A 25,232-nucleotide genomic window follows, 5' to 3' on the forward strand; every position below is an offset into this window, starting at 1 on the left:
CACTAGTCTTCGTGGCTAGCCGATTGAGATCATACCTTCACCACCTATCGGCCGCTTGCGCACATGCTGCAACACTACTGGCCAGCTGGCCATTAATTCAAAGGTCAACCTGCTTTGTCGCGCTGTCCTCGTGACACAATCAATGAGGATTGCTCCCTCCACGTGAATGGCTAGCACCGGGGGTGACAGTTTAGACTACCCCTATGATGTGGCGATGGTGTCGGTCTAGTGCCAACGAGATTCTCGGTGGCTAGGTATAGGGGCATGGCGGGCCTCTGGTGGACTCTCATCACTTTTTCGCCAAGAGCAGCCACCGTTGCTATGCATGTCCGCATGCTAAGAAAGTTGGGAAGGCATGCAAGGCCGGCCCACTGACATGGTCCGGCGATCATGTTTCACTTTTCATCACGGCCAATATACTTTCGCCATGTCAACTTGAGCCGCTCTGGCCCGCCCAGTCTGACATCTTTTTGCGGGGGCGGGGAATGGAGTCCTAGAATCTCGAGATTCCACCAATATGACGCTTGGATCGGACGGTCCTGGTACCTCCGTTTTCCGCTGTGCCCTGACCTCCTCAACCCTAGCCTACAATTTTGAAGTGTGGGCGGTCGCGCCATGGCGACTCGTGGGGAAGAGCAGGATGGTAAGTCAGCTCTAGTTCTCATCGAGAACTCCGACCCGGTGGTCTGGCTCGCTGATCATGTCCACCTCTCGCATCAGACCCGGACTGCATTGGAGTACCTTTACTCTCTCGCGAAAGAGTATGCCTCCCAGTGTCCCCTCCCGCACCTTCTCACCCTCAACTTCGACTGCGAGCAAATTTGGCAGCAAATTGACTTGCAATCTGCCCCTCTACTCAGTGCTGCCAGGCAACGCCTTAAACACCTCCAGCGCATTGCCAACTCCGTTGAACTCCTAGATGGCCGTCCTAAGTTTCCTCAGAAAGGCCAGGAAGCTGTTTCATCTCAAAATGAACCAGAGGATCAAGAAGAGAATGCAGAACTGGATGACCAGGGGGAGCAAGAGGAAGAAGACAGTTATGGAGGATCAAGTGGCAAGTCAGAGTCCGAAGAAGATGGAGAGGAACATGCAGTGGAGGACAAGTTCTTTAAACTCAAAGACATGGAAAAATTTATAGATGATGCTGAGGCACACCAAGATCTTGCTGCAGACTTGTCTTACGAAACAAATGCATTGGAGTCTAATGAAGATGAATCTGAATACGAGGACGGAGACACGGAGGTAAGAAGTTTCAAAAGGATGAAGTTTCATGAAAAATTTGATTGGGCCCTCCGCAACTCAAAACTACAATGCTTAACTGCAAGGAGAACTTTGATGAAAAGACTATTGGATAGCAGTAATGACAAATGAGAACAATCACATTCTGTGGACTTTTTATGTATGAATATCTTTAAGGAGGAGGTAATGGGCGGGCATGAGGTTTGGACTCATATATCATGCCCTTAGTGGATAGTAGCCAGTGTTTTCAATCCACATACTCTTTTTCTCTCTTTCTTCCATCTCGTGTGATCTTTCTCTTGTTGTTGAATGCCCCTATTCTCTCTCTTCCCGCTTATGATCTCCTCTCTGACTTAGTTGATAGGTGACAGCCTTTAGGGGTTGCTAGGGTGGTGTCGAGGAGGTCAGAGGAGCAGAGATCCTTTGTGCGTCTAGCTGCCTTTTGGCTGCTTACAGCATATGATTGTGATCATCTTAGGGAGCTGTTCGTGTGAGATGGGTTTGCTCTCCAATCTTGTCATGAGTGTTGCCAATGTATGCGTCTTATCCAGTGCATCTTCAATTGCCACTTTGACATTGGGGCTAATTGTGGGGATGACTGTTTGTGGATTAGAGGATTTTTGTAGGTTGTTGTATTTATCCCATTACCAATTGTGCGATGTGCCATATAGAAACATGGGATGGGGAACGGGGATGGAGAGCAGGGTCGGAGCTTGGATGGCAAAAGTTAGGGATGGGTTCGGTGCAAGTAAAGAAGAGTTTTAGTCGTTTAGCAGACAATAGACTTCACATTGTGAAGTTTTCATCCGATTTACGGCCAATTGATATTGTGCTAATTCTTTCTATCTTTAGTGGTGCGTATGCCCTATCAACTACCTCATTTTTGTGCTAATTTTTCCTATTTAATACTTTTTTTAGTGCTAGACTTCATTAAGGTCGAGTGTGTCTAGCATCTTTAGAGTTATGAGAGAAAACTTAGTACGCAGATCTTTGTATCAAAGTATTCTCATGTGTGTGTGTAGTCAATACTTTGCATGATGGAGCCGATGGTTCTATTGTCTTGTGGGTGACTACCATTAGTCTATACCTTGCACTTTCCTATAAGGGTGAATTTGGACTTACCTTGGATTCATCTAGGTATATTTTTTAGTCGTAGAGCGGACATGCAGACTTCACATTGTGAAGTTTTCGTTTGAGTTACGACTTTTTGATATTGTGCTAATTCTTTCTAGCTTGTGTGGTGCGTATGTCCTATCAACTATCTTTTTTTTGTGCTAATTTATTTATTTTTCCTATTTTATGCTTCTTTTAGTGCTAGGCTTCATTATGGCCGAGTCTGCCATGCATCTCTAGAGTTATGACATAAACTTAGTATGCAGATCTTTATATTGATGTATGCTTGTGTGTGTATGGTGTAGGAGCATATATTGGTACCTAGTTCTACACCCACTGTTGGGCAAGATGAATGCCATCCAATTTGATCTCCGTGTAATTACCCACTGTTTATGTGACTCAGTGAACACACCAAATCACGGCTTAAAAGACTTAGAATCAAGAAAATCACACTTGCACTTTGTAGACGACAAATATATGCCTTGAAGTCGAGCGCCCCTGTTGGTGTTTCTTTTATATATATCAAGAGAAATTACAACTGTCTGATCACGCTCTCCCAAAGTCTGAGTTTACAACTGAGGCAGTGTCTCGTATTAAAGGGCACTCGGCCAAAAAGCAACATAGGAAAAAAGCAGCACCTTGAAAAGCTTTTGCTTTAATTACCGTGCCCAAAACTCACCTAATCAACTGCTTATGCAACTGACGTCTATTAAAAGCTTCCCCAGCGTGTGAGCTGCCATGTTACCACATTTACTCTTACTTGGCAAGAGCTAGCCTTTATCATGTCCACGTTTGCTGGTTATGGAGTGCGTTATAAGCACGAAATAATTTAAGACAAAAGTGCTCTTACTATTGGGCAGTGACGTGACATGAGTAGAGACAAGTGAAGATCAACTCTTCAAGATTTGTTTGATTTGGTAATCTATCTTGGCTGGTATGTTGTAGAATCTCAATGTAGGATTCAAGAATTTGCTCTTTTGACCTGGGATTTCTTTGGTATATTGACTTAGACATGCAGAAATTAATTCTTGGTGGCGTCTTGTCCTTGTGATTTTCTTTGAAGTTGAGTTCTTTAAAAGTAATTGAAGTATGCTCCTCTCACCTCCCCCCCCCCCCCCCCCCCCTCCCCCCCCCATTCTTTAGTCATTTAAGTAACTGTTGGTTTGTTTTAATCGAATACGATGATCAGTGTTTTCCTCATTTATCATTTTGCTATATTTTGCATGTTTTGTGCAAATGTTTTAGCCCCTCTTTTTGTTTGGCCTTATGAAGGAAAGTGGGTGTGCGTGTGGCACACGGGCACGTATGTCTCTTAAATATAAAATGGTTAATGAGCATGTTTCCATAGAACGCGATAGGATAGTCCTGCTGCTCATGCAAGTATTCACCTTGAAGATAAGTCTTCACTGATTTATTGCAGGGATACGTGGGAGTTTTGTTTTTGGAAGGGGGGCATGTCTTGTTGGGGTCCATTTGCCACTCGTCAAAAGTGGTTGGCCATGAATGGCCTCTCATGTATGCACTACATAACAACTACATAAGACTTGCCTTAAGGCTTTAACAAAGAATCGCTCATCATTATTCAATGCTTCACAATTCCATTACTCATCCATTTCTCAATATACAGAAATGCAAAACTTATTCGGCGCAAATTTTGAACCTTTATGGATGATTTTTGTTTTGCAGCTAGATTACAAGCATGATGAGGACGCAGTAGGGACAGAAAACGTGAAGTGAGAGATTATTTTCAGCAATTTGCCAAAAGTAAATTTTTGAAATAACACTATCTGTGACGAACCATTTATCATAACTTGGATTTGTTCTACTCTTAGATATGAGGACTTTTTTGGTGGAGGGGTGAAAAGGAAGCTGACCAATACTACCAGTAACGAAATGTCTCAGGTTTTTGCTCGGAGGTGGATGGATTGCCTAAGCACTTGCATCTATCAGTCATGTGCTAATTGTGATGTAGTGTTTGGCAGCTTGAACCATTAACAGCACATGAAAAGAACCTTGCAAAAGTTGAAAAGCGCATCAAGGAGTTAGAGAATGCAAACCTTAATTCAACATTGTGGACCATGCAAGGAGAGGTAAAGTTTGTACCGTCAAGGGTTTGACAAGGCAATGTAGTGGTTTTTTTGAAATTTGGTTGAGTATCATATTCTTGGTCTGCCTAGGTTTCAGCAGTGAAAAGACCGAAAAATAGTGCTTTGGAGGTGGAACTTGATTTTGAGCACAATGTTCGACCGCCACCAGTTATAACTGAGGAAGTTACTGCATCACTGGAGGATCTGATTCGCACGCGTATTGCTGAGGTGTGCATCTAATGCTCTTTACTCTATCCTGTATTGACTGGACACTATATGGTTGGAAGAACTTTGGGTTGTTTCTGAGGCAATGTTCTGTTAATTCATGTGCAGAATAAATTTGATGACGTTCAAAGGAAACCTTCGGTGCCACTCAATGTACCAAAGGAACAAATGGAGGTGGTATGTGAATGATTTTTGATGGAAGAGTCTTATTTCGTGGTGTTTTCTCTGCTTTTAGCAATGAGCAAGCTCTTTCTATGTTTGCAGGATGAAAAGAAGAGCCAGAAAGGACTTGCAGAGCTCTATGAGGTGACCGATCATTTCTTGTGGTATTGCTGCTTGTATCACAAATTTTCTGCAGGTTCAAGTGGTGCTGTGTGATGCCTGGCGAACCATATCTGCATTTTCAGCCCGCACGAGCCTGCTATGGAAGTTATTAGTCCTGTTGTTGATGTCGTGCTCTGCTGGTGATGTGGTTTTTTAATTGCTGAACCTTATTGCCATTGGCAAGCTAAGGTTGTCTGCGCAAGAACTGCCGCACACTTCATCTCTATTGCGTGAGGCTTATATACAGCAGCCAGCGCCCAATTCTACCTGTAAGCTGTGGGATTGTACAGCAGGCTGTTCTTGACCTCTTCTTCCTGCAACCTTTCAGGCTGTAGCAGCGTGACCACCTCTTGCTGATGCAATAACTACACAAACACACAACTGTACACACACCACACGCGTGCATATGGAAGGAGTTAGTCTTGATGGTATTGGCCAACAGGAGCAGTTCAATCCCAAGTTAGACCAAGACAAGAGATTTTTACGTCCCAAGAGACCTCAAAGATCTATTTGACGAGTCTTGAACTCAAGACCTGACGTCCCGTATTCTATTGGGATAACCAATCTTCCACACTTGGGTGATAGAAAGGTTATTCCAGTTTCTTCTTCCTGTAATGGGTCGGGCACCACGTGCCAATTGAAAAGAAGAGACTGGAGCAGACTTTTAGGACTTCAAAACAACTGAACTGAAAGAGAGAAGAAGAAGAAGAAGAAGAAGAAGAAGAGTATTTTAACGTCGTGGGAAACTATCCCAAGAGACCTTAAAAGATCTATCAACGAGGAGAGTTGAACTCATGACGTGTTATTCAAGAGAGAGAGAGAGAGAATCCATGCAAGAGGCACAGAGTGGTGGAGTTCCACTCCAAAAGGCATTGGCCACAAACTTTGGCGCTCCTTTTGGTTTTTTTTTAATATTGCTTCCACAAAGTACAAGCTCTGGGAGCTTTGCTCTTTTTCTCCACGCAGTAGAATGCCAAAGATAGAGCCCACAAACATATATAAAGACCCTTGGTCTATCCAAAAGCATCTTTCATGAAAAGCGTTAGTTCTAACTTCTATAAGCAAGCACCCTGCTTTATTTTAGGGTTGCGTCCCTTGGCCAATGATCTATAAGTTGGTTGGGTTAGGATCCTAACCCCTCTTTTAGGCCCCTTGGCCATCTTTAATAAGTTGGTCTTTTCTTCTTCTGCTTCTTCTTCTGCTAGGGTTTAGGCCCTTGGCTGAGATGTGCAGGTTGGCTAGGGTTAGGCTAGGCTAGGGTTCAGCTCAAGGAGTCCTACCCCCCTTGGTCGTCAGTGGCTGACACTTCAGCAGTTTGTGACACTTACTATTCTCTCTCTCTCTCTCTCTCTCTCTCTTCATATGTGAAACCGGCTGTAGGGTGGTAGATTTTAGCTTTCACCCGATTCTTTACTTGATAACTTTACTTGAACTTTACGACACAGGGAAATTTTGCAAAAGAACCTGTGATTGGAATTAACACTTCACACAAAGCACGGCCTGGTAGCTAGAGCGCTACCAAGCAGACAGTGACACTATGTAGGCCCCAAAGATTGGTGCCTCTTTCGGTATTTCTTTATTTTTTTAAACCTTGAGAGAAAACCTCCGAGTTCCTACGAGCTCTCCCGCTTTTACCGGGCTGAAAGGTGGTGGCTGAACTGGTAAAGTCTGTGAAACAGGAGTCATAAGTTCTAACCACCTGTTCGTGGACAAAAGGAACTTGTCTTGGAGCCCCACGTGACTCCGCAACATGTGAGTGCTCCCCACCTTGCTAGAACGCACAAGGGACTTGGGCTTGAGCCTCAACAAGCTCTACTGCATGAGACAGTTGCCTTGTCTGCTATGACAATGGTGGCGCTTGCAGAAATCCATAAACCTAGGATTTCGTACTAACCGAGAAACACATTCACAGCGGCAACCGATTGTGTCCTGAACGCATTCTCGTCTAGTTGCCCAGTCATAAACCCTTGACCTCGTAGAGCATTCAAATCTACAAAAGGTACAAACAGGGGTGGCTGTGAACTCTCGCCAACCTTGAACATTGGAGGAATAGCATGTCTGTTCTGTGAAGAGGAACCCTCTTCCCTGGTGTTGTTTGTCTTGTCAACCATAGTGTAATTCCAAGTTCTTGTACTCCGTGTTTTCGCTGCAAACCAGCCAAGGCTCACTCTTTAAGGAAAAAGTTCTTCTATCTGGGCGACGGAACCATGAAACCGACCCGTAGGGCGGTAGATTTTAGCTTTCACCCGATTCTTTACTTGATAACTTTACTTGAACTTTACGACATAGAGGAACTTCGCAAAAGAACCTGTGATTGGAATTAACACTTCACATAAAGCACGGCTTGGCAACTAGAGCACTACCAAGCAGACAATGACACCGTGTAGGCCCCAAAGACTTGTGCTCCTTTCGGTCTTTCTTTATTCTTACAAACCTTGAGAGAAAACCTGCGAGTTCCTACGAGCTGTCTCGCTTTTACCGGGCGGCAGGATAACCGCAGTAGGAGGCTCATAGACAAAATCCCCATGCCAAAGTGGCTTTCCGCGCGCATACGGACACTTTCCCAAACGTGGCGAGAATCTGCAAGACGCTGAATTCTCTGTTTTCTGCCCCGAGCATGCACCCGATCACATGTATAGTGATCCCAACGCTTCCCCGAAGGTCGTGGGGGTATTAGGGATCAATTAGGGTCAAAATCCTAAACCTGCAAATACACAGCAGGCTGTATTTTTCAGTTTTGGGCTCCGTTTCGTGTGTCGGTCACATCCGTAGCAAGCCCTTGAGCTCCCGCACCTGTAGGGCTACTTGTCCTTTGAATCAAACGAGATTTCTCGCTCCGAATTCACCTGTACTTGCGCGGGATTAGCAATTAGCTAATCAAGTACTCGTGCAAGAGGCTCTTGCCTCAACAATCACGCATGAACCCACACAACTATACATACATATGGAAATGTCTCGAGCGGGGCATCATGTTTTTGTATTCAAAGGGGGAGAGAGTGCACGAGAGCGGAATCATTGCGCTACATAAGACAAGGGAGAAGGCAATCTTTCCATTAAAGCTGTGAAACTTGCACCCACTACTCACCCACACAGTGTAATCTCTTTTCACTCAAATCCAGCCTCCTCTTCATGCAAGCTGGGAAAATTGCTCAAGAGCCGCCATGTGTCCACTTTGCCTTTTTTGAGTTAATTTCCTAGTACCCACTGTCTTATATAAGTGTAACGATGGGGCCTAAATGACTTTGAACTGAGCCTAGACTTCCTTTTACTGATGGGATTTTAGTGCCGATTGGCTCGACCATCTCGTGGCGACCTGCCCTTCCCGATTGCGGGTGAAACTCTCGACTGTTGGTCGTTTCACACTAGCTACACAATGTCCCATCATTTATGACTTCAGAAAGAGGGTCCCAAAAATTAAATAATAATCAAGGGAAAGAAACCAACAACTAAGGTTAGTGGTTGCCACAACCTCGTGACACTCGCCACAGCCTTATGACACTCTCTATCTCTCTCACACACACACATATGTCACTTTCATTGGTGGCTTATTGTTTTGAGAATGGATACTTGTTGATATTTAACACTACATGGATGATGGGTATAAGTTAAAAAGGTTTTAAGCATAGTTTTTCCATATGCAGCCACACGTCGGACGCACACGAGTACGGAAGAATGGAATAAGTACCGATCAAACTACCCGAAATTCCACGTCAGATAACAAAATACACAGGATGCTTAAAAGTCTACATACTACACCACCATGTTTAAAACTTTATACACAAACACAAAACGATAGAAACTTTAGATATCACGTGACACATCCAACCCTATGTGTCCGTGGACAAGCTACAGCATGATCAGGGTTCAGTCAGTCTAGTCAGTCTAGATTAGAAGTGATCTGGTACTTTTGTGAGTCTATTCGTCGACCGTGCATGCCGAGTCACTTAGTGTAGATGCATATCCTTTGGTTGCACACAACATGATCATAAGCATTCCCATCAGAATCCATCAAATTCCATCAGGGAATTTTCCAATGCATTTAGCCTATTTTACCTATTTTTGGCATTTTTCACTTATTAGTTTAAGTGACTTTCCAACAAAAGTAGGTAGGGCAATTTTGCTAAGTTTGTATATAAGCAAACTAGAGCTAGCACTATTCGGCAGAAGAGGCAACAGGAGCCAAGCTCAGCAGGCAACTTCTCATCAAGACCTTGGCGGTTCCCCCCACCAAGCAAGAAGACCATCGCTAGAAACCCCTTCCACTAGCGTTTTTGGAACTGCACCAGCCTGGCGTTTTGCATCAGCACCATCGCCAGCAAGTCACAGCATGTAGCGTTTTTGCATCAGCATCCTTGCCAGCAGAAACATCAGCCTAGCGTTTTTGGTCCAACTTCAGTCTCTAGCGTTTTTGGTCCTAGATTCAACGTTTTCAGATTCAGCAAGGCAGCGTTTTTCAGCATTAGCAGACCTGCAAGATCAGCCCTAAAGTGTAGTAGATTCAGCCCGGTAAGAACCTCAGTTTTCAGCCTTAAGAAGTCTTTGTTTTCAGCCCCAAACCTGCAGAATTTCAGCGACAAGGACCCACAGAAACAGCCCCAAAAATCAGCACTTTTGGACTAGTCGTAGATTTCAGCCCATAGCGTTTTTGGACAGCAGTAGAAAGATTGCAGATTTCAGCCCTTAGGTCGACTTCGTCATCACCGTCATCGTCGTCAACATAGCCTAGACTTGCATCAGTCTCATGCATACCGTTTGTACCAGTTTGTGCAATCATAAGTAGACCACTCTCGCCGACGAGAGTGGGGCCTTCGGGGAAGGGTTTTACAACGTCTTTGGTGTCGTATCTCTCTTCTCTCTCTATCTCTCAGTCTCATTCACTTGCACCCACAACGTCCATTCACTTTGTTTGTGATCATAGCATTCTCTGATTAAGAACGGAAGGCTCTCCCTTCCATAAGAACAAAAGGAACCTTGAGCACAGTTCGGAGCACTCATCTTGAGCAAAGCGCAAACAATCATTCTGTTGCACCTAACATTAGAAATTAGAATTTAGAGACTAGCTTGTTGCTCAATCTGCACACGGTACAACAGATACACCAATCAATCAATGACCATGCGTCAATCATGCATGTAGACAAAGAACAAAAAGTGGAGAGATGGAACCGCAAAGTAATAAAGTAACCTTCAAACAAAAAGGATTGAGGATTGTAGAAGCAAGCCAAAAACCATTTAGGAGTGTAGTCTCTTGAATCCAAAACATAAGTAGAGACTAGAGGCTAAAATGTAAATTGTAGAGTCAACAATGAACACCATTAGTAGAGGATTAACACCATAAGCAGGCGGCCAGGCGTAGTGAGCTCTAACTCTCACCATAGCTCACATCCTCATCGTCACCACCACCATTGTCCTTGTCCTCGTCCTCGTCCTCATCACCACCAATTGAGCATGATGTCCCAATCTGACTAGTACCAGCAATGGAAATAGACTCTATCGCACTTGTAGTACTCTCTGCAATGGCCTTATTGAGCATTTCCATTGTGCCCTCCATTCTCTCATAGCCTTGCTCTTTGATTTTGGATGAGCCTCAAGTTCGTGTGTATGTACACAAGCTTCTCTGTATGTGATGGAGTAGCCTATTTCTTCTCTTGGTATGAATGAGAGAGAAGGTGCTCCAATTTCTCACATAGACACACGTCCCTTGAGAAAACACCCTCAAAGCAAGAGCTTGCAAAGCAAGTGTGCAAGCCCCAAAAGTTTCCCACCATTTCACTCCCTCTTGCATCCTATTTTGATCTTTTGCAATTGGATGAGCAAATGACTTGCTTTCAGCTTTATAAATGTCAAACTCATCAATTAGGGTGCCTTGCAAGGTCAAATCACCCTTGGTGTATGTTATGTCCTGCTTACAAGAGAGGGAATCTAGCCCAGATATCGTCGAGATGGGCGTCCAGTGTCCGGGTGAATGTAGTGTGAACACGGCCAGTGTGGCCGGCCATTATTATAAAAGGGAGGCCAAGGCCTCATTTACAGGGATCGACCCCATTGGCAGAGTGCCAGTGGTTAGCTCGCGAGGCTAGGAGTGCGCGAGGTCACCTCGAGGAGGTGAGGCCGGGTGGTATGGGACGCTCGGTCTTACAGGTGCACGCCTACGTCCTCGGACGTTGGCCCCAGCGCGGGGGAGCTGCCAGATGGTGGCTATGGTTGGGTGGTTCGACCGACGCGTATCTGTAGGCGGTCTGTGCAGCCGGGAGATCCTTTCTCCGCGTTCGTTTCATGTTATCAGAGTCGGCTTGGCTACACGAAGGACTGTGTGCACACCTAGGGATTGGTTAGGGTCGGAAAATCTCAATTTCGCGTAATCTTTAGTAATTGATTGCTGAAATTACTTGTTTTCTTTCTCCTAAGCATATTTGCAGGTGAGGATTAGCGCGCTTTTGCTGATTTTTAATTATTAAACAACAAATTAACATATGGGAGTGCTGGAAATTGAAAGGTTTCTGATAAATTTTACGGATTTTCGATGAAAATCAGAGAATTGCTTCTTAATTTACTGAATTTAGACTAAATTCAGCATACAACGTATTTAACATCTCTTTGTAAATCCCTCTCTGTAAGTCGCTCTGTACGAAGCATATATATATATATATATATATATATATATATATATATATATATATATATAGAGAGAGAGAGAGAGAGAGAGAGAGAGAGAGAGAGAGAGAGAGAGAGAGAGAGAGAGAGAGAGAGAGAGAGAGAGAGAGAGAGCTACCTCTCTCTGTGGGCGAGCCTTGACTTTGTAGCAGAAGATGAAGAGGAACTGTTTTTTGTCCAATGTGGATCTTCCTTCCAGCATGGATGCTGAGTGAGCGCTCATCGTGTGTGCCGCATGAATTAACGCGTGCTCTGTCTTATGCTTCCACGCTGCATCTGCAAGCCACAGCGTTCGATTTTTTTCCTTCAGCCAGCGCTGGACTTATTTTACGCTGCTTGGTTTATTTCGCTAGCCTCTTATTTAAATGGCCAAGGTCACTTGAATTATTTTAAAAAAAAGGGGGCACCTGGACACTTTCAATTCTTTTAAAGAAGGTATGAAAGCTGAGTTTATTAAAACTCACTTACAGAAACTTGTAGAAGTTTTACAGTGAACTCAATTTTGCCTCTCCTTCTCTTCTCTCAAGCCTACTCTCTCTCACCCGATCGCGCTCCCGCCATCACCTGCTTGCCTTCAGACGCTCACGCCGACGCGTGGAGCTCCTCGAACTTCACTTTTTCGCGATCGAAAAGTGCAGAAAAGGCCCAGTTTCGCGTGAAAATTCGCCTTCTCTTCACTCGAGAAATTTTCAGCTTTTTTACGCACTTCGCCATGGATTCCTCTAGCTTAGATGTGCAGCGTGACGACGCGCCAAGTAACATCCAAATTTCATTCACGCATGCTCTCTACACATGGATTACAAGCACTTTCCAGAGTTTCGACCAGCGTGTTACCGCTCTGGAAAACGCGAATGTTCAGACGAACCTTCGCTTGGCCTCTCTCGAAGGGGTCGTACAGGGGCTCAGTTCCCGACTTTCCACTCTTGAAAATATGGCCCAGTCGACGACTGCGCGTATTTTCGAGGGGGAAACCCATCTCCAGTAATTGCGGATGTAGATTGCTGCTTTTGGGCGTTCGCAGGGTGGTCCGATTGCCAAATTTTGTACAAAACTACAAATTTCTCAGGTGAAGAGAAGGAGTGTACGGATTTGGTCGTGAATAACTGGCTGCACCAGTGGACCATATACTTTGATCTCCATGGGGAGCATGATGAACGGAGGATTCAGACGATTCCTCTTTATCTGCGCATTAAGGTGCTTACCTGGTGGCGTAACATGACAGAGAAGCCTATGACGTGGGCTGATTTTTGTGTGAAATTCAAGAACCCTTTGAAAGCTTATGCTAACTGCAGAGTCTTTCGATGAAAACTCTGTCTTTTGATAAATATACGACAGCTTTCAAAGAGGCGCTCACCTTTTGCAAGGTGGATTATATGCACGCCGTGCACATGTACTTGCTGGGGTTACATGAAGATTACCGTTGGGCCTTGATCAAGGACAAAGCCCCGACCGATGTCGAGGATGCAGTGGCAAAGGCCATGACGTTCCATTTGATAAATGGAGCGAATTACGAGAAGAAAAGAACTGTAGACCATCAATCCGGTGAGGGTGCTTCAAGGAAGCGTCCCCGATTCCAGCATAAGTCCAAGTCATCGCCGAGATCTTCTCAAGAGAAGAAGAAAGCCAGAAATGCTTTAGTTGTTGCTGATGCAGTGAAGAAGGGGGCTTGCTTCGGATGTGGCTAGACGGGTCACCAAATCAAGGATTGCCCTAAGAAGAAAAAGACGTAGAAACCGCAAGGCCATCCTTCGGTTCAAATCCACGAGATCTGAGGTAACTTTGATGTTGTTTAAGTTGAAATCCATCATTTAGCGTACAGTTCATGCACTAATTGTACTTTTAGCACCAAAGTGTTTGATAAGCACGATCTTCTCCGTTTCCTCGGGAAGATCAATGGTCACGACGTGACCGTACTCCTTGATAATGGAAGCTCACACAATTTTGTGGATGCAAAATTGGTGCAGAAACTCAGCCGCGAACGCGGGACAGTGACCATGAGTATCGCGTAAAGATGGCTCGTGGCATGGATACGGATGTATGGAATCGGATGGTTCCAGACTTGTCGCTCGAGCTGGCTGATTACAAAGAGAACCTGGATTTCCACATCATGCGCCTGGACAGAGCAAATGTTATTTTAGGAATTCTATGGTTTTATGATAAACAAGACTCATTGTATATAGACTATGTACATCACTCTCTTGTTTTTGTTAAACAGAACATGTCTCATGTATCTGTGTCGCTTTGTAATCAGAAGTTTGTAAATAATGGTTTTGCAATACCAGTTGCTACTGCTGTGGAAATGTATAAAGAAATAAAGTCTTTTGATGTTGACTTTTATCAATGTGTATCATCTGGTTGGTTTGATTCATTAGTGCTTGGTACTTTTGTCACTGAATTTCGTAAAAATGTTTCATGTTCTTCAGTTGAACTTGGGGATGCCGATGAATCCAACCTTATCCGAGAAATCATGACTGATTTCGAGGATGTTTTTCTTGATGATCTACCTCCTGGCTTGCCGCCTTCGAGAGAGTAGATCATGATATTGAGTTGGTGGCTGGTTGTCAGCCCTTCTCAAAGCAACCCTATCGGTTTAGTAAAACCAAGGAGGACGAGATTCAGCGATAGTTGAAGGATTATCTCGATAGGGGCTTTGTTCGGCCTAGCAAATCCTCGTGGGGAGCGCCAGTGCTACTTTCTCGAAACAAGGATAACACTATGCGCTTTTGCGTGGATTACAAGGGGTTGAATAAGCTCACTGTCAAGAACAAGTATCCACTCCCGCACATGGACGATTTGATAGATCGGCTCCATGGAGCGTTGTATTTTACGAAGATAGACCTGCGATCAGGCTATCATCAAATACGGATCAAACATCCCTAAGACAAGCTTCCATATGCGTTATGGTCACTACGAGTTTTTGGTCTTGCCTTTTGGTTTGACCAATCCTCCAGCTACGTTCCTTGGCCCATTCTGAAGAATGTACGCCAAGTAAAGTCCTTTTTAGGCTTTACTGGATTCTTTCGCAAGTTTATCAAGGATTACTCTAAAGTTGCTGCTCCGCTTACGCAACTTTTAAAAGGAGGGGTGAAAGGATCGAAGATTTCGGGTTCTCGTCGTAAAGGTAATCCCCTTGTTGTCTGGAATGAGCGTCTCGACGAGAGCTTTCGGACACTAAAGCACTTGGTGACTACTACGCCAATATTACACATTGTGGATCCTAGCAAACCGTTTTTGGTTAAAGCGGATGTTAGTGATTATGCTATCGGTGCGGCATTATACTAGGATGGACGTCTTGTTACGTTTGAAAGTAAGAAACTTTCTGACGCTGAGATGCATTATCCGACGTATGAAAAGGAGCTTTACGCCGTAGTCCACGCCCTGAGGAAATGGCGGCACTACTTGTATGGCTCTACGTTTGTTGCATGGACAGATCATCATTCCTTGCTCTATATCTGCCGATCAAGGTGATCTCAGAGGCCGGAAGGCTAGATGGGTTGAGCTTATGCAAGAGTTTGACTTTGAGATCCGTTATAGAAAAGGATCCAGCAATAGAGTTGCCGATGCGCTCAACAGGATTCCTGAGGTTAATGCCTTGTCTATGGCTGAAATCTCGACGGATGTCTATCTCTCTCTCCGAGGGCTATGTCGTTCCGATGGCCATTTTGGCAAGATATTGAACGAGGTCGAAGCGGGGCATGACTCGCATACAGGCTTGGGTGATCCAGAGACCCAAGTGAGTCGTGCTGGAGAGACGAGACAACGAAAATATTCCATTAGAGGTGGACTATTGTTCAGAAATGGTAAAGTCAGCGTGCCAGAAATCGATGAGATTCGACAAAGGATTTTGTGCGAATGCCACGATGTTCCTAGCGTTGGGCACCCAGGCATCCAGAGAACTTTGGCTTTGGTCAAGCGATATTTCTATTGGCCAAGAATGCGCTCTTACATAGAGAGCTATGTGAAAAGATGCGCTCAGTGTCAGGTCAATAAGGCAGAGCGCCTTAGGAAAGCTGGCTTGCTACATCCATTGGAAATCCCAGATGCCAAGTGGCAGAGTATTTTCATGGACTTTATCGTTGGTTTGCCAAATACTAGTCGGGGCAATGACGCTAGTTGGGTTGTGGTCGACAGACTCACAAAAATGGCGAAGTTTATACCAACGAAATCGACAGTAAAAAGCCATGAGATGGCGGTTTTATTTGTTGATCAGCTTTATAAGTTGTATGGTCTCCCAGAAGATATCGTCAGTGATCGAGATACTAAGTTCACTGGCCGATTTTGGCGAGATGTCTTTGCTCATCTTCAGACGAAGTTGAGTATGTCGTCTTCTGACCATCCTGAGTTCGACGGACAAACTGAGAGGATGAATCAGACGTTAGAGAACATGTTGAGAGCTTATGTCTCTCACAGGCAATCTGATTGGGTCGTCCACAGTTAGAGTTTGCCTATAATAGTAGCAAGCACTCTGCTACTTGATTTAGCCCATTCATACTGATGTATGGATTCGAGCCTAAATCCCTGATTGCTATTGGCTTAGAGAAAGTCAAGGAACGCCAAGCTCGTGATTTCCTGTATGACATGCAAGAAATGCTCGAATTGGTTAAGAATAGTATAAGAACGGCTCGTGACCGAGTTACTACTTATATGCTAATCAAAAGAGGTCTCCAAGGACTCTCGATGTGGGACAATGGGTCTATCTGAAGATACCCAAGGATTCCAAGACTATGCGAATAGGAAAGCATTATAAGCTTGCGGCTAGATATTGTGGTCCGTTTTTGATCACAAAGAAAATTGGCCAAGTTGCCTACAAACTGGCTCTTCCTTCAGATGTTAGTGTACATCGAGTGTTTCATGTCAACCGCCTTAGAGTGAAATTGGGCGAAGTCGACGTTGTTGTGCCTATCGAGGAAAATGTATGCCAAGATATGCAAACTGAGTATATTCCTCGAGAACCAGAAGCAGTTTTAGATCATCGTACCCGTCATTCACGTCAAAAGGCTTATGACGAGTACTTAATTAAATGGAAGGGTCAATCTGAAAGGTTTGCTACTAGGGAAAGTGTTAGAGCTTTGAAGGCTCAATATCCCCACTTCATTGATGAGGACATCAATGGTTCTTAAGGGGGGAAGTATGTTATGTCCCGCTTATAGGAGAGGGGATCTAGCCCAGATATCGTCGGGATTGGCGTGCAGTGTCCGGGCGGACGTAGTGTGAACACGGCAAGTGTGGCCGGCCATTATTATAAAAGGGAGGCCAAGGCCTCATTTACAGGGATCGACCCCACTAGCAGAGTGCCAGTGGTTAGCCCGCGAGGCTAGGAGTGCGCAAGGTCACCTCGAGGAGGTGAGGTCGGGTGGTATGGGATGCCCGATCTTACAGGTGCACGTCTGCGTCCTCGGACGTTGGCCCCAGCACGAGGGAGCTGCCGGATGGTGGCTACGATCGCGGGTGGCTCGTCCGACGCGTTCGTTTCAGTGTACCTGACCAAGAAGATCCTTTCTCCGCGTTCGTTTCAGTGTACCTGACCAAGAATGTCATCCATCCTTCATGCACCTCGCCAGCACTCTCTTGCCCTCTTTCTCGCCATATAGGATGCAACATATATCCAACAACATGTAACGGTGTGTGCAACATATTCCATCTTTCAATGCATAGATCCCTAATCTCTCTCATCTTTGCAGCATCAATGCCTTGCATGTTTTCAGTTTGCTCTACCATGCGATTCATAAGCTCGTACATAAGCCCCATTGTGGCTCCTTCCCTTTCAGCCAAATGGAGAATTTTCAAAATAATGGGAGCACAAATTTTAAAAATCAGCCTAGCCTCTTGCCAAAAGGATGCATTAAACACAATGTTCGAGACCTCGATAGCCTTTTCAGTCTTGGATCTCTTCATCTTCACAAATTTGTCATCAATCATAAGCTTGCGCATACCTTGCATGCATCTCTCATCCACAAGATTGGCCAACATAATATGATCTTTTTGTCCCCGACGTTCCTTCTTTTCAAGATTTTATGTACTTGAATTCGAGTTCTGTAGGCGGAGGAATTTATCCCAAGGAGTTTTGTGAACTTAACTGTATCACAAATAGTGATTGTTGTGCCTTTTTAGACCTTAAGATTTTTCAGACTCCCTTGGGATTAGAAGTAGATATCTATGATAAGCGCCTTGAACCAGAATATGCCAATCTAAAAATCATCCGCTTGCCTCACATTTCTTCGAACATTTCTCTTTTAGCTAAGTACGGTGTCATTTGCTCTCAACTATTTAGATTTTCTCGTCTTTGCTCTAGTAAATCTACTTTTGTTGTTCAATCTTGCTATCTTATTTCTTTACTAGTTGAAAAAGGATACTCATTCAAAAGAATCATGAAAAAAGTTCGTTCATTTTTGCATCGTAGTAAGTTTATTTTTAGTGTTTCTTCCTTTGGAATGTTCAAGATAATCAGTAGTAAATTCAATAGAAGTGGGGAGCTAAAAAGCCACTTATTGTTTGACTTAATAACACCTTTGTTGTTGTTTTGATCTTTAGCGCTTCTAGTATTTTCACTATAGCTTGACAATTGCTGGCCTTTATCATGGCTGAGTATGCCCATCACCTCCGGAGGGTGATAGAAACTCAGCTCGTTGGTTTTGTAGAGTACGTTCAAAGCATGAATGACCTCTATATAAACCTGCACCTACTCTTGGGCACTGACGACATGAGTAGGGATGTCATAGCTGTTGTCCAAGCTATGCATGATAAAGGTGATAATCTTATTCTTCCTGTTTGGAAAAGCAGTGAAGTTGAGATCACATATTGTCAAGTTTGGTTCTTTGCTCTTCGTAGGTTTGTAGTAGTATTCATTTTTCGATTTCATATTTAGCTTACCTGAGGACTTAAGAATGTGTTCCGTTATAAGTTATTGTGTGAAGTTTGATTTCTAGGATTAAGTTTTTAAGATGTCTTATCCTTTTTTTTGCTTAAAGTTGAGTACTTGTTTTAAGCTAAGTAAGTTGCGTCAACTTATTTTACACATGCCTTTTCTAAAAACATTTTTAAGTTAATAATGTTTTGTTTTATCTAGTTTTGTTTCGAAGCAAACAAAGTGATTTAGTTTGTTTGTTTGTTTGTTTTTGTTTTTCTCTTCTTTTCGTGTGTCCCTTGCTTTTATAGTTTTATGAGTGCTTTATTCCCTCTTATAATTCGTGAGTTCAGACTATTCTGAACTTATGAAGGTATATATAGTATGCAAACCGAGTGGTTGATGGCTTCACCAAGTCCTTCTTGCTAAGTTGCATACTTTCTTGTCACAAATGTGAGAGTCTTTGTTGCATTTTTCAAGCACTTTTGCAACCCAAGCAATCTTGCCAATGTCCTCAAACAAAAGGTCCAAGCAATGGCAGACACATCCGGTAAAAAAAATGTGTTTCCACTCCTTTTCAATCATCTCTTCAACACCAACACAATTGGTTGCATTGTCCATGCATACTTGAATGACATTTGCTGGGCAAACCTCTCTGATAACCTGTTTGAGATGCTTAAAAATGAATTCTGACATCTTTGTTTCCCCAGATGTGTCTACAGCTTTCAAAAACACTGACTCATGAATGGAGCATGCAAGAAAGTTAATGATAGACGTGCGCCTAGTGTCATACCATCCATCACACATAATAGAGCATCCATATCTTTTCCATTTGTCGCGTACACCCATGATCTTAGTCTTTACGTATTTGATCTCCTCATTCAATTCTGTGGTGTGCAAAGCATGGTAAGAGAGGGGAACATACGAAGGACCTGCTTGTCCAATCGCTTTCACCATCTGCAAAAAGTAAGGGCTCGTTACTTTCCATGTAGGAACATCCTCAGCGTAAAAAAACCAAGGCTTGGTTTGTTTGCTTCCGTGCTTGCAAGCTAAACGCACTTGCCAAACCCCCTTGCGCAACCTTCCTCTTCTTGCTTGAGGACCCCACTTTGGACTTGGAAGAGCCACTTACATTTGTCCTTCCCTTAGCATCCATACTCATTGAAGCACCTCCTTGAGCTTGAGAGGCATCTCCTTCCAAATCATTGACCAATGCATCTACAAAAGCAGCTCTGTCTTCTCCCTCTGGCCTTGCATCTGCATGCAATTTTTTGACAATCTCTACAATGTCGGCTTGTGCCTCATCACATGGGCCTCCCACACCATGGCCAGCAATGCCCAGTATATGTTCACGGATATGCAAAGGACCACCGTCCCATGAATAAAAATTACATTTGCAAGTCTATTTTTCCTTTTGGAGACCCTTTACTTGTTGCACATATTGCCACTCGAGACGCTTGGTTCGGCCCATCTGCTCAGTGTCTTGACTCTCACGAGAAAGAGTCACGCCACTCGATGGTTTAGGGCTCGTGGGCGCAGGAGAAGCTGGAGGACCAAGGCGAGCAAGAGAGGGCGAGACTCGATACTTGAGAGAATGGGCTTGCCGTCAACTCTCACGTTCTTTGAGTCCTTGCAGTGCTTGCATACACCTTGTAGAGAGCGAGAACAATAAACAGAGAGTCGATAATGCTCGCGCAGGCAAAAAACCCAACCCGTTAAAATTTGCCCCAATTTTTGACTTTGATAGGTTTGTCGTATGGAATGCCATTCCGTACTCTATCCGTACCCGTACCCATACCCGTACGGACTAGTGGTTGGGTAGTCGTACGCGTCTGAAAAAAACTATAGTTTAAGTAGGATATGGATAACAACCGATAGATTTGCTGACACATGTAATATGTATTTAAGGTTAATGAACCGTTATCTTGTTTATATGGATGCAAGTGAGGACTCTATCTCTACTTAGAATTTTTTTTTGCTAAGCTGCTGTCCATCACTGTCGAACTTGGCTTCTTTCACTTCAGCATAAGTTGTTCTTAACTATCTTATGTACAAAACACTAGAATGATACCTCATTCTGACTATGATGTACAAAAATGAATCAAAGATTGAGTTGTTTTTGTGCTAATCGTTGTCCTTTGTCTAAAGCCAATTGTCTTTTGAGTTGTCATGTATTTTTGTATACAAAGATAAGTCTAAAAACAGCAACACACGCGTTCTAAACACAAGGTTCTCTCAAAAAGGTAGAAAACCAAGACGTTGCTTTAGAGATTTTTCTCTATAGGCTTTGATACACCTATTGCCTATAATTCCTTGTTAGGTTGACAGGTGTTAGGTGGTCGTTCCTTGTCTATAGATCGGATTCCTGCTCACAGCTATTGTAGTCTTTGACTCTGTTGATTTTTATGATTTCAGGAATATTTTACCACCTATAAACGAACTACTCTTGGATGGACGGCTCGTTTGAGGTCTATGCATAGAAACTGGTTTAAAGCATGAAAACTGCTACGACTAACTTTGAACGACATCGATACTACTGTCTATTGGCTAACAAAGCTTAAAACTCCGACTGAAGTATAATCCTCTTTGTTACCATTGTCACTGATAGCTCCAATGAGACTCATGGATTTTCAGATATGATACACCTCTTTGGCTTTAGACTTCACTATTCTATTCTCATTAATTGGATGAGGCAGTAGGTCCATACTCATTGGGCCTACTGCCGACGCATTCAATATGGTGCGTGGGTTAGGGTGGGCGCGCGTACACACACATGCCACTTTCATCTGTGGCTTATTGCTCTGAGAATGGATACTTGCTGATATTTAACACTACATGGATGATAAATATAAGTTAAAAAGGTTTTAAGTAGGACATCGATAACAATTGATAGATTTGTTGACACTTGTAATACGTATTCAAGGCCAACGAATCTGTTGTCTTGTTTATATTGATGCAGGTGAGGACTCTATTTTTACTTAGGATCTTTTTGGCTAAGCTGTTGTTCATCACTGTCGAAATTGGCCTCTTTCACTTCAGAATAAGTTGTTCTTAACTATCTTATGTACAAAACACTAGAATGATACCTCATTTTCACTACGATGTACAAAAATGAATCAAAGACTGAGTTGTTTTTGTGCTAATCATTCTCCTTTGTCTAAAGCCAGCTGTCTTTTGAATTGTTATGTTCTTTTGTGTATAAGTATAAGTCTAAAGACAACAACACACACATTCACACACTCACACTATATTGACGAATGCACCGTATTGTTGTACGCATACTCAAGTATGGGTGTATACTATTTCCACTTGCCCTTATTATCTGATACATAACATTTCAGCAGATGTAAGACTATAGAATTAGCCTCTTCTGATTGCCCATCAGCTTGTGGATGAAATGAGGATGAAAACTTGAGCGTGGTGTCCATGTTTTTAAACAAGCCTCTCCAAAACATGCTCATCATACGAGGATCACGATCACTGACAATAGATTGTGGCATACCATAGTACTTGAAAAGATTGTACATAAATAACCGTGCTATCTGGTTAGCTTTTATCTTCTTTCTAATAGGATTAAAATGGGCGTGCTTGCTGAACCTGCAAATAATGGTCCATATATCATCATTCCCTGTTGGCGTTTGTTGCTAAATTAGCTTTGTCTGACATAAAAATAAATCTAAATGAATTATTGGAATTTTAAGTGAGAGGGTTTTTCTCACTGGAGACATCCGAGTATAGAGTATTCCTAGTGCGTCATTCAGAGTAACGGCGGGAGCATCGTGAAAGGGAATATCTGTAAGGCCACCAGGAACGGGTACTTCTGATGCGTCACATCATCGAGAAGAAGTATTCAACCATCCGGGAACGGACATCTCTGATGTGTCATAGGATGGGTGACATAGAGCATCCCGAAGAAGATTGTACCGTAAGTTCGGTAGGAAAGGACTAGATGATGGGTATTCCTGATGCGTCACAAGGTGGGTGACGGGTGCATCGGAAAGGGGATATCCATAGTCGAGAGGAAATCCCGAAGTGTGTTAGAATTGTGCACAAGGAAAAGCAATCACTTGAATGAAGATAGGTTCAGAGGAAACTGAGGAAAAAGCAGATGCTACTTGAGAAAGTGGGATTGCTTTTCGGGAAAGCAGATGCTTTCCTGCGAGGAAGTCTATGTGTGCATCGCAAGTGTGCATGTGATTGCATCCAGGGATGCCTGGGAAGTGCTGTGAAAGCATTGTTTTTAACTTGTAAGGTTTTATTGAGTTTTTGGGCACATTCATACTTTTGATAAATAAGGCAACAAATCACCCAGCTCTCTCTCTCTCTCTCTCTTTTTCTGGCAGAACAGTGAAAAAAAAGAAAAAAGAAAAAAAAAGAAAACGGTTGTGATCTCTACGTGAGTAGCTATTCGTGCCCGTGGCCAGGAGTTATAAAAGCATCACATGCGCTCACTCAGAGGGGAGGATCAGTTTTTGCAAGGAGGAGATACTGTTGCAGAGTTCACCCGCAAAGAAGATGTTTGCCGGTGATGCCCATGACTGTCCCAAGTGTACCCGATGTCGCCAAGACCCAGTGCGCGAGTTCCCTCGTGAAGAAGTGCCTACGGAGCGTGTTTCCATCACGACAAGCTGCTGTTTTTCTCTGTTTTCAGCCCATAAACGTCGTAGACGGGGCTGATTTACGAGAAGGAACCCGAGGACACACCTCTTTTGTGTGTAGGATTGGAAGAGAGGATTTTCTATGTAGAGATCTCTTCCGGAGAATTGCTTTTCGAGAACCGAGTTGTGTTTCGAGCGTTGAGACTCTAAAGGTAACGATTTTCATGTTATGATCTGTGAGTATTTGATTGCAGGTGTACTTCCTCTTCGTGAGGGAGTAGGAGCAAAGGAAGGCATGAGCCTCTGTAGGAGAAAAGCCTTTGAGGAACTAGAGCCAGATCAGTCCAAGGGTTTCGTACCCGAGTTTGGGAAGTAGATCCACCGATCGGAGAGAGGTAGTCTCTCAAGTTTGTGATCCGAAAGTTGGGATTCCCAAGAAAAGACTTCGTGTCCGGTAAAGCATGCACGAAGAGGGCTTTGAAAACAGAGTTGGAAAAGAGAGTTGTAGGGATGTCATGCCTTGGGTCTGGTAGGTGAGATCCAGAAGTGAGAACCTTAGTTCTCAAGGATTTGGAATAAGGAACGGAAGTTTTTTTGGAATAGGGTTTTGCCCTAGGAATCGGAAGCTGAGGCTTCTGGGAACCATCGAGTCTTATTCTAGAACGAACGTGGTAATACGTTCGGTTTAAGTGCTTGTATATACTTCTCCTCAGTAATAAAGATACTATTATGGGGGGGGACCAACCCATCTTCTGGTCCCCAGTATTGTGTTGATCTTCTCACTCTCTATCTATTTCTCTCTATATCCTTTGGCTTCAGTAATAAGTGATAAATCCTCTTTATTCGAATGTATTTTAAATTGCTATGCGCTCTTGTTTATGACAGTGGTATTAGAGCATGCTCTCCTCTCTTTCTCTATAAAGGAGGACGACTCTGGGAAGATACGGGAAGAAGCCATGACAAGCCAAGAGACAAGTAAGCAGGCGGAACACTAATCCCTGCAAGAAAAGCTCGGAGAGTTGGGAAAATTTTTCTTTCTGTAAGAAGTCGACTCAAGACTTGGGATTCTCTGCCAAGGCGACAAGAGCATGATGCTCAAGAACCTAGAGAATCCAAGGAGCGGAATGCTCAAGATCCTTCCGAACCCAAATGATATCCATGAACATCAATCTAGAACCATAGCTAAGAAATCCCGTCATTTCGGGAAGGATATGAAGGTCTCTAGACCTAGAAACACTCCAATTAAGTTTGATACCTTTGTCAGAAGGGAAGATGTCCTGAAAGCTACTGCTTTCATTCGACAATTTGAAGTTGCCTTTGCAAACGACAATTTCTGAGAAGAGTGAAAAGTGTGGCATGTGACCAAACACCTCAAGGGGGATTGCAAGTACTTGGAGGTATACCAAAGCTCTGCAAGGAACTTACAACAAGACTTGGAATCAATTCAAGGCTGAATTTTCCTTCAATTTTTTTTTCCTCCACGCTTTGAGGAAGGCATCCAAGAAGATTGGGATCAGTTTGCCCATTAGGAAAACGAGTGAGTCAAAGCAAGTAGTGGAAAACACTGTTGGGGGTAATAACTCGCAAGAGGAAAAGATTGGAAAGAAGTGCCGCCGTGCACAAGGAATCTTCGGATTGGAACCGTTCGCTTACGTTGAGCGACGGCCCGGAACAAGAACCTTCTTTAATGTGATCGCAAACTCTGTTTGTGAAAGAAAGAGATTGAGCTTAATGCTCTATGACTTGGGCATTCTCTATGTGGGAGGACACAAGAGGTTTAATACCCTCGGGACTAACAGCGTAGGATTATGCGCAAGCACAGACACCTAGCTTGACTTTTAGGAGGATAACTCTTCTCGGGAATGAGAAGGCGGAATTGACTTAAGAGATTTTCGGATAAGGAAACTTCCGTTTTGTTGGAAAGACGCGAATGACGAGTTCTTACATGGCTCGTAAGTTTGATGATTGGTGAAGGATATCCTCTAGGTACTAGAGGAAGGACATCAACCGGTAAGGTAAGTATTGAATTATTAAATTTTTGTTTAATTTAAGTTTTAAGTTCTCTTTTGAGAAAGGACTAGCTCAACTCACCATTGAGCAAGATTTGAAATCTTTTCGGTTTCTCCCTGTTAATTCAGTTGGATCTCTACA

General features: G+C 43.6%; 1 protein-coding gene across 2 annotated transcripts in view; it reads left to right on the forward strand.

The window, feature by feature from the left end:
- Positions 1–510: 510 nt before the first annotated feature.
- The window catches only part of LOC147428717 (U3 small nucleolar ribonucleoprotein), a 37,027-nt gene continuing 12,305 nt past the window's right edge, over positions 511–25,232 (forward strand). The window contains exons 1-7 of one of the 2 annotated variants that reach the window (XM_086496661.1): positions 511–1,242; positions 4,039–4,085; positions 4,185–4,254; positions 4,335–4,442; positions 4,530–4,667; positions 4,773–4,841; positions 4,929–4,970. In XM_086496661.1, coding sequence (XP_086352787.1) covers positions 616–1,242; positions 4,039–4,085; positions 4,185–4,254; positions 4,335–4,442; positions 4,530–4,667; positions 4,773–4,841; positions 4,929–4,970 — 1,101 coding nt within the window. In that variant the 5' untranslated portion in view covers positions 511–615. The remainder of the gene's footprint in view (positions 1,243–4,038; positions 4,086–4,184; positions 4,255–4,334; positions 4,443–4,529; positions 4,668–4,772; positions 4,842–4,928; positions 4,971–25,232) is intronic. The other variant, XM_086496660.1, reaches the window with a different exon arrangement.

This window comes from Adiantum capillus-veneris, chromosome 23 (genome assembly GCF_014529385.1).
Source record: "Adiantum capillus-veneris isolate H3 chromosome 23, ASM1452938v2, whole genome shotgun sequence".
NCBI lineage: Eukaryota > Viridiplantae > Streptophyta > Polypodiopsida > Polypodiales > Pteridaceae > Adiantum > Adiantum capillus-veneris.